Here is a 17,335-nt window from a genome sequence, read left to right on the forward strand (position 1 = left end):
TCATCAGAAACGCAAACTATTGCTCTGTTTGTGCAAGAGAAGGCTCAGCTCCCTCCAGTGAAGCAGAGAATTGCCTCCCATTTCCTGACCTCCCTTCCAGAAGCTTCCACAAAGTGCCAGGAAAGACCTAAGTGGGTCACTCGCTTAGGGAGGTTGGAACCAGGTGTGGAATCACCAGCACCCCCCGTGGATGGCAGGATTTCTGAGGTGGCCTCAGGACTACTTTGCTGTGTGCCCTCTCTCAGTCCCCAGTTATGGGATCAGAACTGTATTTCCAGTTCTCCTCCAGTGCTGGGACTTTCCCGGGCTGTCTCGAGTTCCTTTTCGTCTGTCCCAGCTTGTGTGTCCATGAGGCAGGGCCTCAGTTAGTGTGACATGGCCCTTGACCACAACATGCTGATGCTCCCATCTCCTTGTCTCAGCCCAAGTGAGGACACTGGGATACTCAGCAAGACACTGGGCAGGCCGTGATAATCCCAGCGTGGAGGACAGTGGTTACCTTTGGAGGCCGGGATGGGTTTGCAAGCAGGGAAGGACGTACAGGTGGCTTTCTCTGTGGTTTCTTCGGCTGGGTTATCAATACACAGGTGTTCCTTGCATCACTCTTTCTACCTTCCCTGGGTCTGAAGTATTCCCTCCCTCTCGCCACCTTCTCCTTCTGTCTCTGTGTGTGCCAGTCTATGCCTCTCCATCTCCTTCTGGTTGGTCTGCTGAGCTCACGGTCACCCAGCCTGGACAAACCAACATGTTAGGCCCCTGCCAGCACTTGGAGAAACCCCTTGTTCCAGAGGAGAGGCTGCTGGGCTCCTGGGGTGGGGGGACAGAGCCTGTGGGGCAGGGGCTTCCCTAGGCAGTCCTTCTGTGTGGGGTGGGACTGAACAGTCGCTTGTCTCTGGCACCCTGTAACCTGCAGTGGAAGCCACTGCCCAGGAAGGACCAGCTCTGACCTTCAGGGTCCACGAGCCAGGAGGTTCCTTGAGCCTTTGGTGGATCATCACTTACTTATTCCTTGTCGACTCATTGAAGCAGGGGCCAAGATTCTCCCATTTTGCACATGGGTAAACTGAGGCCCAGAAGAGGGAAATGATTTGCCCGAGGTTCCTCAGTTAGTAAACAGTGAGGGCACACATCGAACCAGGCAGCAAGGCTCCACGCTGGACCCCCGTGTGGCGTGAGGAGGTCTGGGCAGGCAGCTGTGTAGACTAAGATGGAAGGGAGGTCTAGGGAGTGTTTGCCCCCAGGCTTCCATCTGTACAGTCCCTAAAGAGGAGATCACAGTCAAGAGGCCAGGGCCGAGAGGACAGGGCCCAGAGCCCGCGTAGGTCTGGCTCCCTTGGCTGCTGGAGCCCCAAGTTGCCATCAGTCGGATGTTGGGCAGACCCTCAGGGCCTTGCCTCCAGAACAGGTGTTGGTGTTCTACTGGGCTTCCTGCAGGAAGCCAGGAAATGATGGTCGCGGGTGTCCCATCACCTCTTCTAGCTCAGTTTACCGGGCTGACCCAGCTGAGTCCCCAGGAGCGTCTGAGCCGGGAGACGGCCCTCCAGCAGAAGCAGGTGTCCCTGGAGGCCTGGCTGCAGCATGAGGCCCAGACGCTGCAGCAGTACCGCGTGGTAAGTGCGGTCTGCGTCCTCTGCTCCCAAGCGCGGAGGCCCACATCCCGGGCCATCCGGGGAGCCCGAGAGAAGGCTAGGGCCGGGACGAGAGCGGGACCCTGGAGAGCTGGAGGCCAGAACCTTCTTTCCTGTGGGGAGCATGTGAGGCAGAGCGGGTTTGGGAGAGGGGAGGGTCTGTGCCCAGGGCCTGGTCCCCAGCCCTGCCTCCCGAGTGAGGGCTGTTCTGTGGGAACCCAGAAGGGCCTGCTGTCCCCACCTGCCTTCAGGAGCTGGCCGAGAAGCACCAGAAGACCCTGCAGCTGCTGCGGAAGCAGCAGACCATCATTCTGGACGATGAGCTGATCCAGTGGAAGCGGCGGCAACAGCTGGCAGGGAACGGAGGGCCCCCCGAGGGCAGCCTGGACGTGCTGCAGTCCTGGTAATGGTGTTTGGGGGTGGCTGGGGGCAGGGGCGCTGCTTCTGGCGACTCCTTGGGCAGCCAGTTCTCTCTGTGCTGCAGCAAGGCGTAGTTCACCGAGGGTTCTGGCTCCTGATGCCGGCTTTGGGGCCCCCCGTCACGTGCCGTGTGCCCAGGAAGGGAGTTCCTGTGCTGGGGAGGGGACAGGGCTGGGTATGCAGAGTGAGCCTCAGGCGGAGCGGACCGGTTCCGGGGTGCTGGTCCCGCGCAGCTCTGTGTTCCTGAAAGGCGGGGGGCACTCTGCTTTGGGGTCAGGAGTGGTGGCTGAGGTGCAGAACCTTCCAGGAGGAGGGAGGAACTGGGTCTTGGGGCGTTCTCCCCAGACTGGGGCCTCTCGGCCTCGAGCCTGGGGCGTGGGGTGATACCATTGTCCTCCCGGTGGCCTGGGGCTCCCGTGCAGGTGTGAGAAGTTGGCTGAGATCATCTGGCAGAACCGGCAGCAGATCCGCAGGGCTGAGCACCTCTGCCAGCAGCTGCCCATCCCCGGCCCAGTGGAGGAGATGCTGGCTGAGGTCAACGCCACTATCACAGACATCATCTCAGCCCTGGTGACCAGGTGATTGCTGCCTCCAGTACGCCCAGCCCCTGGGTGGTTGGCGTGGAGCAGGCCAGGGTGCTCTGCCCACCGGGGTTGTGGTAGGGAGGCTCTCGTTGGAATCCTTGTCTCTTTTGCCTTGGGCCCCCATCCCTCTCTGTCCTCAGTTGCAGTGGCTGCTTGGTGTTGACCTTGCCCAGTCTCTGTTGTGGACGCTCCGTGGACTGCCCTTATCCCCACCCCAAGCCTGGTCCAGCTGCTGAGTCATGTCACTGCCTCCCCTCCCACCACCTCTTCTGACTCTCGGTGTCCTCCCTGGGAACAGGAGCTGTGCCGTGTGCCCTTCCTTTGCCTGCCAAGCCCCAGTAGCCTCCCCACGTCTGTGGGCAGACCCTGTCCCCCGAGTCAGCATCATGTGTGGTCTGGTCCCTTGTGTCCCCGCAGCACGTTCATCATTGAGAAGCAGCCTCCTCAGGTCCTGAAGACCCAGACCAAGTTTGCAGCGACGGTGCGCCTGCTGGTGGGCGGGAAGCTGAACGTGCACATGAACCCCCCCCAGGTGAAGGCCACCATCATCAGCGAGCAGCAGGCCAAGTCGCTGCTCAAGAACGAGAACACCCGCAAGTACGCGTGCCCTCCCCGTCATGTCTGGCTTTTTCAAGGCTTTACAACAGGAACAATGTGCTCCAGCCTCCTAGTCAGCATTCTGGATGCTGCCAGTCGTTTTAGGAGGCTTGTGAGCCCTTCTAGCCTCTTCTGGCTCAGAAAAAGCATACAGGCTTTCCTTCTGTGGAAAAAGCACATGATTTTCATTCATTTGGTTGGAATATATCCAAGAACATTTCTTTTATGTTAATGTATGTTTATATCTTATATATTTTATTGAGCTAACATTTCCTTTAAATGATATCCATTTTTACAACCTTCTTTGTTGGGTCCCCCCTAATATATTTTCTACCCTACATTTACCGACCCACTGCGAGGGTATTGTGTCTAGTCTCTTTCTGCTCTGCAGTGACTACAGTGGCGAGATCCTGAACAACTGCTGTGTGATGGAGTATCACCAGGCCACCGGCACCCTCAGCGCGCACTTCAGGAACATGGTGAGCATGGGAGAAGGAAAAGAACAAATCTTCCCTAGTTGTGTGAGGGCTCTAACCTTTTTTATTCGTCTCCTTTGCAGTCCCTGAAACGAATTAAGAGGTCTGACCGTCGTGGAGCAGAGTCAGTAACAGAAGAAAAATTTACAATCCTGTTTGAATCACAGTTCAGTGTTGGTGGAAATGAGCTGGTTTTTCAAGTCAAGGTAAAACCCTCCCTCAGCGTGTGGTGTGTGTGTGTGTGTGTACTTTGTATTACAAAAGAATTGTTTTGATCACATAGTGTCTTAACCTTCAGTGGACAGAAAGTGGGGAGGCGTCATCCTTAAAATTGTGTGTCTTAGATTCTCTTAAGATCTGCAATAACAGGAAATAGCAAATTGAAATAGCTGGAGGATGCCTGGGTGGCTCAGTGGGTTAAGCTTCTGCCTTCGACTCAGGTCATGATCTCGGGGTCCTGGGATCAAGCCCCACATCGGGCTCTCTGCTCGGCGGGGAGCCTGCTTCCCTTCCTCCCTCTCTGCCTGCCTCTCTGCCTATTTGTGATCTCTCTCTGTGTCAAATAAGTAAATAAAATCTTTTTTAAAAAAAGAAGAAGAAGAAATAGCTGGAGATATAGGTAGGAATGAATCAGGGAAACATCACTCCAGATGACTTTGAGTAACAGTTGTAGTAATTTTGAGACATTTGTTACTTGCTATTTTCTTCTAGAAATACTCCATACTCTTTCTCTTTTCTCTCTTGTTCTCCTTTTGAGAACCTTACTGCCTCCTTCAGAAGTATCTAAGCCAACACTTCTTAAAATATCTAAAATTTCTAAGATTGCACCACTGTGAAGGGTCCTGTGATTCCTGGAGCCAATCAGGTTTTCTATTCGAGTGTGACATTTACTGAAACTGAAGAGAGAATGAATGTGTTGTGATAAAGAAAAAGAAAAGCAAGAGAGGAACGTGTCGCTCTTGGCATTCAGCCTTTCTCTTTTGTGTTTCTAGACCCTGTCCCTCCCAGTGGTGGTGATCGTCCATGGCAGCCAGGACAACAATGCGACGGCCACCGTCCTCTGGGACAATGCTTTTGCAGAGCCTGTGAGTGGATTCCCTGAGCCTGTGGGTCTCAAGATCCTGACGCTGGTGTCATGAATCTCTTTCATGTGTTCTCTCCCAGAAAAGCATAGAAAAGCGCAGATTTCTGTAGTGGGAGGCAGAGTAGAGAGTATGTGGAGAATGGAAGGAGCGTGGGCTTGGAATCTGGCCAAGGTTTAAACTCACGCCCCACCATTTCCTCACGTTGTGACCACAGGGAATTCACTTTCTCTCTTTGAGCCTAAGTTTCCCCAAGTGTCCATACCACAGGGATAGTAGTGGTCCATAGTGCTGGTAGAAAGATGAAATTAGGTAACATTCAGGGACACCTGGCCGGCTCAGTCAGGAGAGCATGCAAGTCTTGATCTGGGGATCATGAGTTCAGGTCCCATTTTGGGCACAGAGTTTACGTAAAAAAATAATAAATGAAATTAGGTAACATACAAAATACAAAATGTTTGTCACGTAGTCACTGTTTAGCGAATAGTGTTTTAAATCCTTGGGTCAGGGACACCTGGGTGGCTCAGTTGGTTAAGCAGCTGCTTTCGGCTCAGGTCATGATCCCAGCATCCTGGGATCGAGTCCCACATCAGGCTCCTTGCTGGGCGGGGAACCCGCTTCTTCCTCTGCCTCCATCTGCCAGTGCTTGCGTGCGTGCTCTCTCTCTCTCTCTAACAAACAAACAAATAAATAAATAAACATCTTTAATAAATAAATAAATCCTTGGGTCAGACCGTGAGTGGAGTTTAGGACTCCAGAAGGTAGACCTCTCAGAGCATTCCTTACAGTTTAGCAGTTGCTTCCTGCCCTCTTCCCTCCATTCGATGAGGGTGCCGTTTAATGTCTTCTCCAAACTTGAGGTTCTGTGATTCATACCAACTCTCAGGAAGAATGAGATGCTTTGTCTAAGGGCAGGAACGTGGTTTTGTGGCTCTGTGCGTCAAACACTCTCCGACCACTCGTGTGCGCTTGATGAGCGTCTTCAAAACATTTCATCAGGAAGAGCTGAGGTATCACACATTTCCAGCAGCACGTACTCCATGAAAGCCTGATAAAAGGTTCTGGTTGGCATTCGGGATATAGAATTTTGTCCTTCTCTCACATACTCTAACATGGAGAGTCTCCGTGAGTTCTCTCAGCAGTCCTCTTTACAGGGGCCCCTGGGTGGCTCGGTTTTGCAACTGCCTTCAGCTCAGGTCATGATCCTAGAGTCCCGGGATCAAGTCCCACATCGGGCTGCCTGCTCAAAAGGAGTCTGCTTCTCCCTCTGACCCTCTCCCCTCTCATGCTCTCTCTCTCAAATAAACAAATTTTTAAAAATCTAAAAAAAAAAAAACCAAAAAAAACAGTCCTCTTTATAGAACAGTATTTTTGCTGCAAAGGTGAGATTTATAACAGAGATTCTCCCATGCCCATTCTGCAGATCCTGAGTTTGAGGCTTCTCTTAAAACTGCCTGCAGCAAGTCCTCATAAGCCTCCTGGATAGGGTTTGCTGCCTCTCCTCTCATTCCCCTCCCTGCCTGTCCACCAAGCTCGTTCCTCGTGTCCCGTTGGCAGCTCTTGCAACATGTCATTGCTAAATAAATTGCCTAAATTTAGGCAATACCTAAATAAATAAGCATTTTTAGCATTTTCAGTTGTGTTAATGACTAGTGTACATCTTATGCTCTTTTAAAATAAATACATACTTGTGGGGATTTATTCTACAGATATATTTCCATCTGTGTCAAATGACATAAGTACGTTGCAGACTTGTTTATAATAGCTAAAGGTCACTGGGCTGATACATAGATGTCCATCTATGGGGGCCTGGCTAACTATAGTATTGTTCTTCCATACTGTGGAATATTTAGCAGCCACAGAAGAACATGTGTTTATGTGCTAATGTAAGGTCTTACAGATATTAAGTGAGAAAAGGGAGAGGTAGAACATGTGGATTATATGCTATTATATGTATGTAATATATATAATATATATAAATAAACAATATATAAAAATAGGTAAATATATATATATTCAATCATTTATTTATTTATTTTGTTTTTATTTAGAGAGAGAATGCATGAGCGGAGGCAGGGATAGCAGGAAAGGGAGAGAGAGATTCTCAGGCGGACTCCCTGCTGAGCATAGAACCCAATGCAGGTCTCAGTCTCACAACCCTGAGATCATGACCTGAGCCAAAAATAGAGAGTCAGGTGCTTAACTGAGAGAGCCACCCAGGTGCCCCCATTTATATTTTTAAAAAGGAAAAGTTATATGTATTTCCCAGCATGCATAGAATATCTTTGGAGGCATACACAATAAACTAGATTATATGTTCTGGGCAGAGGAACTGGGCTGCTGGGACACAGAGTTAAGAAAGTGACTTCACGGGGCACCTGGGTGGCTCAGCCTGGTAAGCATCTGCCTTAAGCTCAGGTCATGTTCCCAGGGTCCTGGGATTGAGCCCCACATCCACCTTCCTGCCCAGCAGGGAGTCTGCTTCTGCTTTCCTTCTGCTGCTCTCCTTCTCTCTCAAATAAAGCCTTAAAACGAAAAAAAAAAAAAAGACACATCACTGTATACCCTTCCGTACTTTTAAAATTTTATATTATGTGATTCTGTTGCCTATTCCCCCAAAAAATGTTGTAATAATGGAAAAATAAAATGAAGTACCATGTCTGAATGGGATGAAAAACAGTTTATTAAAAATCCATATTATAACCTGCTTCTCAATTACAAGTGGTCCAACTCCGTTTCCATTCTTCCACATAAAATTTTTTCACATTGAGCTGGGTTCAAGGATCATACTTATGCACACATGCGCGTGAGTACGCACACGATTCTCTCTGCCTGCTGCTAGAGAACCAGTCTGAATCCCGTTCCCGTTTTGGTTCACTTTTTGGTTCTGTGGCTCTTAGAATATAGGATGAGACTGGAGGTTCAGCAGCTCATTTACAGAACACCATAGAGAGCTTGAGGGTACCTCCTAAGTTGTCTCACAGAGCTGCCTATGTCAAAAAAGTTAGAATTTATCTTCAAGCTCAGCGAGACAAATGTTTGTAACGGCATTGAGCCATCAGTGTTTTCATTTTGTGGGTTGAGTGAATAAATCATGCAACTGTTTTCTCATAAGATTCTGGCTTCCCTCCGCCTCAGGGCAGGGTGCCATTCGCCGTGCCCGACAAAGTGCTGTGGCCGCAGCTGTGTGAGGCGCTCAACATGAAATTCAAGGCCGAAGTGCAGAGCAACCGCGGCCTGACCAAGGAGAACCTCGTGTTCCTGGCCCAGAAACTGTTCAACAGCAGCAGCAGCCACCTTGAAGACTATAATGGCATGTCCGTGTCCTGGTCCCAGTTCAACAGGGTGAGGCACCTGCCGCCAGCTGCCCTTGGATCAGTTCCTCCAAACTAGATGCCTTCCGGAGGCTTCCAGCCCGGGGCGTTTGTTCTTCATGACTCTAATAAAATGGGCCCCACGTAATAGGAAGCTCCTGAACAGATGGATAAGCACATAATTTTTTATGTAGAAAATTCGGTCTTTGAATATTTAAGTAAACTGGGCTTTGTGTGCAGCTAGTGGATTTTTTTCCCTTTATAAAGGAAATAGAGCAAAGCAAATGAGAGCATGTCTCACAAGAAGTAAAGCTTTTTGTGATCAGAAGTCCATGGTTCTTTCCCATGGACTCTCTGATGCTCCCTGCTACATAATCCTGCAGAGCCAGGCTACCGTGGGGCCCTCAGCCCACCAGAGGGAATGCTGAGGGAGGAAGCATCTCCCCCAGCATCGGGTCATTGAGATGTCCCCTGTCACATCTTTGACTTTCAATCCTCCTTTTGTATCTCTTTGCATACACCTCCATCCCCAGGTGTTTTAAGTGTCCTAATTCATAAAAGCAAAAGACAAGTCAGCCCAAATCCAAGTGAAGGTGTTTGTAGCAGGGGGCCACTGGGGTTTGTAACTTCTCTGTTTTCCCTTCTGTCTTCCTCTCTGTCCAGGTTTTGACGGTAGGACCATTTGGTAAAACTTGGACAAGCATGTTTATTTGTATGATTCTGACAGTGTAGATGTTTGTTTTTCATTTAATTTTTTTCAATTTAAGTATTCGCAGGCAATATTCTAGGTGTTACACTTGGCCTTCTTGTGCTCATTGTTGTATCTCCAACCAGGAGAATTTACCAGGGCGAAATTACACATTCTGGCAGTGGTTCGATGGTGTGATGGAAGTGTTAAAAAAACATCTCAAGCCTCATTGGAATGATGGGTGAGAATTGTTATTTCCTAAGTCAGCCAATAGAGTATGAAGCTCTTCTTTCCGCTGTTAAAACATCACATCTGTTTCTCCTCTTTGGACTCTGTGATCCAGGGCTATTTTGGGTTTCGTGAACAAGCAACAGGCCCATGACCTACTCATTAACAAGCCTGATGGGACCTTCCTGCTGAGATTCAGCGACTCTGAAATTGGCGGCATCACCATTGCTTGGAAGTTTGATTCTCGTGAGTTCCCTCCTTTTTAGAACATATTTTGGGGGTGCCTGGGTGGCTCAGATGGTTAAGCATCTGCCTTTGGCTCAGGTCATGATCTCTGGGTTCTGGGATTAAGCCCCACATCAGACTCCTGGCTCAGCAGGGAGTCTGCTTCTCCCTTTACCCTCCCCCATCTCAAGTGAATAAGTAAAAAATCTTTAAAATATGGTTCTAGTTAGCTGCTTTTGTTGTAAAATTACTTCAACAAATGACCTTCTGAGCACTAATTATGGGGTCAGTTCCGATGAAGGGCCTGCAAATGGGTGCAGCTGGGGTAGCAAAGCAGCTACATAAAATCATACCATGGGAAGCACAGTTACTAATTCTGAGAGACAGCTGTGTGACGGTGAAGTGGCTACCTGTCCTACAGCGTTCTGTGCACAATCTGAGCGGCTTCCCTTTTGAAATGTCTGCTTTCTTATTACTGAACCAGAGCTTATTTCAGTGAAGATTACTTGGATGATTAGGGAGTCATTAGACTGGAAGTAATGTGCTATTTTATTTTACTTTTTTAAAAGATTTTATCTGAGAGAAAGAGATAGCAAGAGAGAGAGCAACAGCAGGGAGGAGAGGGAGAAGCAGGCTCCTCGCTGAGCAGGGAGCCTGATACAGAGCTCGATCCCAGAACCCTGGGATCATGACCTGAGCCAAAGGCTATGCTTAACCAACTGAGCCACCCAGGTGCCCCAGAGTAATATGCTATTTTAATTATTCCTTTATCCTAATCAACATAAAGCCATGGCCACTGACTATTTCCATCCAAGAACAATTCTTTTCTCTGATCCTCACAATAAGTTAAGGGTAGCTCACTCATTTTTTTGCAACTTAAAGATACTAGCAGCTTTTCATAGCTCCCATGCAGCCTCTGTATGACGTGGACATGCTTCCTGGCTCTCTCATGTACTTTTGTACAGGGATCAAGGCTTGGAGTCAGTAAGAACTATTTCTTCTACAGAGGAACTGAAAACCATTTGAATGAAACTACCTGAGATCATGGATCTCTAGGGAAGTGCCTACCAGCTTATCTCCCTGTGACTTTCTTAAATAATTGATCCACAACCTCATTTGGTCTTTTTTTTTTTTTTTTTTTTTTTAAGATTTATTCACATATTTAAGAGAGAGTGGAGAGGGGTAGGGGCAGAGGGAGAGAGATCCCCAAGCAGACTCCCTGCTGCAGGTGGAGCCCAACATGGGGATGCATCCCACAACCCTGAGGTCACGATGTAAGCCAGAAATCAAAAGTCAAATGCTTAACTGTTAAGACTGAGCCAACGAGGTGACCTACAACCTGTGGCTATTTTTAAATGGAGATCTTGATTGGGACAGTTCTAATATAGAGCTTTGATTTGTAGTATATTTGGGTTTTAAGATTTTCTGTTTAGAAATCTGCTTAGACGGAGAAAGACAACTATCATATGATCTCCCTGATATGAGGAAGTGGAGATGCAACATGGGGACTTAAGGGGGTAGGAGAAGAATAAATGAAACAAGATGGGATTGGGAGGGAGACAAACCATAAGTGACTCTTAATCTCACAAAACAAACTGAGGGTTGCTGGGGGGAGAGGGGTTGGGAGAAGGGGGTGGTGGGGATATGGACATTGGGGAGGGTATGTGCTATGGTGAGTGCTGTGAAGTGTGTAAACCTGGCGGTTCACAGACCTGTACCCCTGGGGATAAAAATATATTATATGTTTATAAAAAAATAAAAAATTTTAAAAAAGAAGTCTGCTTAGAATATGATTATTCTGTTTATTATTCTAGAGGAAAGGATGTTTTGGAACCTAATGCCTTTTACCACCAGAGACTTCTCCATCCGGTCCCTGGCCGACCGCTTGGGGGACCTGAATTACCTCATCTATGTGTTTCCTGATCGGCCAAAAGATGAAGTGTACTCCAGATACTACACACCAGTTCCGTGCGAGCCTGCCACTGGTAACGGTGTTCGTGCTTTGATTGGGTTTTGTTGTGATTTTCGTTTTCTTTTAGTTTTATGTGTGTATGTGTGTCTGTCTTGCAAAAACACGTACACAATTAGTATTTAGTTATTGGTGTTCAAGCATTATTCAGGAGAATTGTAAATCCCAGACTATATTCTTCAATCATATCTGCTGCTAACCCAAATATCAAATGGAAGGGAACAAATTGCTTTTATTATTATTTTTTTCAAATTGTTTTTAAACAAGCTTAGATCAAGTAAAATTAGAAAGATAAAATTTGGGGCACGTGAGTGGCCCAGTCGGTTAAGCATCTGCCTTTGGCTTAGGTCGTGATCTCAGGGTTCTGGGATTGAGCCCCATGTCAGGCTCCCTGCTCAGTGCGGAGTCTGCTTCCCCTCTCTGCTGCTTTTCCTGCTTGCTCTCTCACTCTCTCTCTCTCTCAAATAAATAAATAAAAATTTTTTAAAAAGATAAAACTTGTTTTTCAAAAAAGATGGTTTTAGTGTTTCTGTTCATAAAAGTATTCTGTATTAATTATAAAATTTCCAGAAAAGTTTGGAACAGATTAGGCATTTATCCTAGGGAAATAGTCAAACAGGATGCATGCCCCAGGTTATCTCAGTGAGTTAGTTTATTTATGTACGTGCACACGTATATATGTACGTACGAATGTATGTAGTAAGCTACCCCCAACGTGGGGCTTGAACACTGGATCTTGACATCAAGAGTTGCATGCTCTAATGAATGAGTCAGCCAGGTACGCCAGGTTATCTTGATATTAATTCACAACAGAAAACTGTGAATAACCTAAACTGTAAGTCTCTCAAATAACATCAAATCAACATACAGTGGAATTCTATGCAGTCATTAAAGTGATGTTATAAGATTGTATTTACAGACCTGCTCAGCAGGGAGCCCGTTTCTCCCTCTCTCTCTGCCCACCTCTCTGCCTACTTGTGATCTCTCTCTCTGTCAAATAAATAAATAAAATTTTTAAGAAAAAAAAAGAGATAAAGAGTCGATGCTTAACCCACTGAGCCACCCAGGCGCCCCCACACCAGCATTCTTAACCAGCCACAGGGCATGGACAATACAGGATGAGTGACCATCTGATTAACCCCAAACGCAGAGAGTGCAGGGAAACAGAAGAGCACACAGATACTTGACTGATACTCCCTTTCCTAAAAGCGGAGATACTCAGAATGACTATGGGGACCATCAAGTCAGATTCATTCCTCTCTGATTTCTTGGTACAACCCCTGACAAGTGTTTGTACATCTTCCGCTTAAAGCTCTTCAGTGATGGGAAATCAGTTTTTCCCAAGACAGCCCCTTTCTTTTGTGGGCAGTTCTAATTATAACAACATTCTTTCTGTGATTGAAAATTTGTCCTCGGGCGCCTGGGTGGCTCAGTGGGTTAAGCCGCTGCCTTCGGCTCAGGTCATGATCTTGGGGTCCTGGGATCGAGTCCCGCATCGGGCTCTCTGCTCAGCGGGGAGCCTGCTTCCTCCTCTCTCTCTCTGCCTGCCTCTCTGCCTACTTGTGATCTCTCTCTGTCAAATAAATAAATAAAATCTTTAAAAAAAAAAAAAAATTTGTCCTCTTCTGCTCACCTCAATTTATTCCCTGGGACACAAAGCAAATCCTTATCACTCTGCTGCGTCTATAACTTTAAACTTTTAAAATATTTTTTCTTCTTATACTTAGTGTACAATTAATGCTTGGTTTGGATTTGTGCTGAAGTACATGTTTTCTGTGGTTTGAAGAATTTATTAACACATCCAGGCCAACTCAGAAGATATTTTAATTTACACTTTTATGTTAAGGCTTCTAGACCAGGTCCTCCTAACAAATTAAAATATTAAGTGCTTGTATCAGATCCTAAGATAGAATGAGGTAGTTGTGTACTATCCAGAGAAAAGATGTGATTCTTAAGGGAGGTTGCATTTTTATTTCATTGAGAACTTTGCTTCTCATCACTGTTTCCCCCCTTGGCAGCTAAAGCAGTGGATGGATACGTGAAGCCACAGATCAAGCAAGTGGTCCCTGAGTAAGTACCCAGGGTCTGGCTCTGGTCTCCTGCTGCCTCCTTTCTCTCTCCTCAAGCCACTCTCCCCTCAGCCCTGTTCCTCCCACTCACCGGCACTGCTTGGCCCAGCCCTTCCTTCCCTGCCTAAAACCTGGCTTAGCCCTGGAGAAGAAACTGGGCTTAGTCTCAATGGGACCAGGACCTAGGGCCCCACTCCCGCAGCTGGAGTCCCAGGCCCAGTGGGCACTTTGTCCTTCCACACCCCCAAAAAAGGTATAAAAATGTCTCCCCAAGCCCTCCCCAGGTCACCTGCTGCCTGGAGGCCACTAAGGCTCTGCCGTATTTCTCCTGCAGGTTTGTGAATGCGTCTGCAGACTCTGCCGGGGCCAGCGCCACCTACATGGACCAGGCCCCCTCCCCAGCCGTGTGCCCCCCGGCTCATTATAACATGTACCCCCAGAAGTAGGTGGTGTTCTGATGGGGCTCTGCGGGGAGGAACTGGGCACCTGGTCTCAGGCTGGGCATCCTGAAGGCTAGTGGGCGAAAGGCCCCAGGTCTCCGGTGGGTCTGAGATCACCCAGGCTGGGCTCTAGCATGTACCCAGGTGGGAGACAGATTTGACCAGAAGCTATTGGTAATTTAGAGTGCATTTGGGCCAATGTCTTATACTCTCCTCTCCCAAAGTGGAGATTTTTCTTGTTCTGTGTGAGGGCCAGATGGGCTTTAGGTGTGTGGACAGCCAGCGTTAGGGACAGCTGGGTGGGTATTGTAGTTTGAGTCTCTCTGTCCAGATAACAAAGGATTCTACTCACCACTGTTTAGATCATGAGTGTCTTTTCCCACGGAGCCTAGGCAGGGGGTATAGGCAAGTCTGGGCCATTCACCTGGTGGGGTTTGGGGCTTGGGTTGGTCTCTGCTGCTCATCATCGAGCCTCTGACAGCCTTTCCCTTCCTGTCATCTTTTCTGTTTTCCTTCGAAGCCCTGACCCTGTTCTTGACAACGACGGGGACTTTGATCTGGATGACACAATGGATGTGGCACGGCGTGTGGAGGAGCTCTTAGGCCGACCTATGGACAGTCAGTGGATCCCTCATGCGCAGTCGTGACCCCCCCACCCCGTCTCCGTCTGCAGCTTCTTCGTCCTCGCCAGAGGAGTTACTCTTGTGGATGTTTTAATTCCATGAATCGCTTCTCTTTGGAAACAATACTCATAATGTGAAGTGTTAATACTAGTTGTGACTTTAGTGTTTCTGTGCATGGTGGCACCAGTGAAGGGAGTGTGTGAGTGTGTGTGTGTGCGCACACGCGCGTGTGTGAGTTTGCACGTTGGGCTGTTTCTCCCCCTTGCTGTGCAGAGTTCAATTGCAGCATTGGGGCCACAAACAGAGGCTGTGGTTGTTTCAACCTTGTGCAAAAAGGCAGTAGTTCCACAAACCTTGGAACTTGGCCATGTGTCTGCTCAAGTAAGAGAAGGACATAGGGAGGAGAAAGCACCTCCTTTCTGTGAGGTTTGTCACTGTCTCTGCCAAGCAATTGATATATAACCGTGATCCTCTCTGCTTTCCTTTGAAACATACAAACTGCCTTTTGAGAAAGAAAGCCGTCCTCACGCCTTCCCTCTCCTCCACCCCTGTTTTCCTGGGTAGGGATGGGTAAAGAGGGAACGTATGGTGATTGTTGGGGCAAGGGAGGTCATGGGTTGTCCGATGGGTAGTGGCTTTTTAAATAACACTTAACCCATCTACGTGTTCTCTCCCTCACCCCTCCTTCCTTCCACTCTGTGGAATTCTGCTCAGCTCTCTGTGTGTATACACGCACCCACACGTTTGATGAATTAGAGAGAGGGTCATGTAACTACAGCTTACGACATTGACGTCCTTTGTGTCGTGGCTAGAGTGGAAGGCCCATAGGCGCTGAGAAAGTTGCCTTGCTCCCTGGGACATCTGCCCTCCAGTCTGCCCATCCTTCTGCCCAAGTGTGGGTACTGCGAGGCTTACTGATGACGGCTGTTTGCACATGGTGGTGTTTTATTTCTAAATTGAGACTTGTTGTTTTCCTCTTTCCACTCTCATCAGACATCACAGTTCTTTCTTCCTGTGGCGGGTCCTGTGCCATTCATACCCAAGTCACCTCGTTTCCCTTCATTGTTCACACGGGCTGTCTTGGGGAGGGGGTGGCAGGAATGCAGTGTGAACCCAGGGCCAACATGTTCCTCGGTGTCATTGCCCACTTGGTACGGGCTGCCGGGTGCCGGGCATTGGTAGTTTGGGGAAATGCAGTCAGTGGATTTCCTGGGATGTTTGGTAAGCTGCAAAAACAAAATGAAAACAGCTTCAGTATAACGTTGTCCACAGTTTCTTCCATAGCTTTATATCAGATGGAAGGAATGGGCTATGGCAGTCAGGTGGGAAGCGAGGGAAGCAGATCTAGCTTTTGGGGTAGGCCTACAAGGCCACTCACCCCTGCCCCCCCCCCAAGAATCAGTGACTGCACCCAGGAGAGAATGGTCCTAAAAACCTTATTTTTATACATGTGAGTAAATAAACATATTTTTTTTACAAAAATGACTTCTGAATTTATCAGTGTTTTGATGTTAAAGGAAAATATTCCTCTGTAGTAAATTATTTATTGGAAGATGACTTTTTAAAAGCTGCTGTTTGCCCTGGCTTGGTTTCATACACTGATTTATTTTTCTATGCCAGGCAGTAGACTCTCTCTGCCTCTGAGGAGCAGGCCGACCCCTCCATGATACCAGCATTGACATAGGATGCGGCTAAGCCCTTTACATGCCCCTCAAGATTTGATTAAAATTCTACCGGGATGATCAGAGCGGTGGGGAAAGGAGAAAAGGAAGCCGGACCGCTCTCGGACCCTGACCTGCCTGTCCCACGGGCTTCACCAACACTGGCCTGAGTGCTGCGCTGGGAGTTCCGGGGGCCCTGACAGGCGGGGCCTGACACCCCTTCAGCCTGGACTGGACCCAGCCCCCGGGAATGCTGAGGGCAGAGTTTGCCCTTTACAGTTGGCACTGGGGTTGCGGGTACTGAAAAGTGTGGCTGCCCCGAGCGTAGGGGTCCTGTGCTTGTACAATTGCTGAGCTGTCCTCAGTTTTCCTGAGGCGGTGCCTAGAGATGGGAGAGATTTTTGACTGTAAAGGTGTGCTTGCTATCTGCGTTATATTTTCTCTTTTCTCCCTATTCCTGCAAACCACAGAAGAGGCACTGGCAAGTTGTACACCTCTGCCTCTCACTTGCTCTCTCTCACTCACACACACACACACACACACACACACACGTGTCATCAAAATATTTCAATGTGTGGAATGTGCAGGGTTTTGTAGGGGAATGGGGAGACTAAAAGTGAATATAACAAAGTAGAAGTATACTTTTTATAATTTTTCTTTTTAAAACTTTGTGAAATTATTTCAGATATATATTTTAGTGTTGAGGCAGATTAGTATATAGCCACCAAAAAAGTATTGTGTACAATTTGGGGCAGTCACAAAATTGTGTATTTTATGTTATAATAAAGACTTCTTCCTCTGAAGGGACAATACTGAGTTCTGTTTTTATTTTTTTTTCCATCAGGTGGTGAAAGAGGGTAGTTTTGATAAGGAAATATTCAAAATCATCAGTGTGACTGTGAAAAGCAGAACTAGTTGGGAATTGGCCTCAGAGAGAATGTCTTCAGCTTTGATGGCAGAGGGGGCATTTCTGAACTGCCTGTTTTAAAAATTAGAATGATAGTCTCTTATCTCCTGCCTCCTGATACCACACTCTTCCTTTTAGAGAGCTGATCCTTGGGGCGCCTGGATGGCTCAGTCAATTAAGCATCTCCCTTCGACTTGGGTCATGATCCTGGGGTCCTGGGATCAAGTCCCATGGCACTGGGCTTCCAGCTCAACGGGGAGCCTCCTTTTCCTTCTCCCTCTGCTGCTCCCCCTGCACGTGCTTTCTCTGTCTCAAATGAATAAATAAGATCTTTAAAATAAAAGAAAGTTCATCCTTAAACTTCAGTACATTTCAAGTGTCCACCCTGCACGGGGCATGGTATGTAGGACAAGAAATCGTTCTC

At 47.8% G+C, this 17,335-nt stretch overlaps 1 protein-coding gene across 2 annotated transcripts in view; it reads left to right on the top strand.

The window, feature by feature from the left end:
* LOC122906198 (signal transducer and activator of transcription 5B) overlaps window positions 1–16,814 on the top strand; it is a 69,774-nt gene extending 52,960 nt beyond the window's left edge. For both annotated transcript variants that reach the window (XM_044247908.1, XM_044247910.1), the window contains 14 exons: window positions 1,480–1,610; window positions 1,880–2,031; window positions 2,471–2,626; window positions 3,050–3,229; window positions 3,621–3,708; window positions 3,789–3,911; window positions 4,698–4,790; window positions 7,926–8,132; window positions 8,936–9,030; window positions 9,133–9,263; window positions 11,057–11,227; window positions 13,230–13,281; window positions 13,615–13,722; window positions 14,241–16,814. In XM_044247908.1, the coding sequence (XP_044103843.1) occupies window positions 1,480–1,610; window positions 1,880–2,031; window positions 2,471–2,626; window positions 3,050–3,229; window positions 3,621–3,708; window positions 3,789–3,911; window positions 4,698–4,790; window positions 7,926–8,132; window positions 8,936–9,030; window positions 9,133–9,263; window positions 11,057–11,227; window positions 13,230–13,281; window positions 13,615–13,722; window positions 14,241–14,367 (1,814 nt within the window). In that variant the 3' untranslated portion in view covers window positions 14,368–16,814. The remainder of the gene's footprint in view (window positions 1–1,479; window positions 1,611–1,879; window positions 2,032–2,470; window positions 2,627–3,049; window positions 3,230–3,620; window positions 3,709–3,788; window positions 3,912–4,697; window positions 4,791–7,925; window positions 8,133–8,935; window positions 9,031–9,132; window positions 9,264–11,056; window positions 11,228–13,229; window positions 13,282–13,614; window positions 13,723–14,240) is intronic.
* Window positions 16,815–17,335: the final 521 nt, after the last annotated feature.

Source organism: Neovison vison, chromosome 5 (assembly GCF_020171115.1).
Source record: "Neovison vison isolate M4711 chromosome 5, ASM_NN_V1, whole genome shotgun sequence".
NCBI classification, from domain to species: Eukaryota; Metazoa; Chordata; class Mammalia; order Carnivora; family Mustelidae; genus Neogale; species Neogale vison.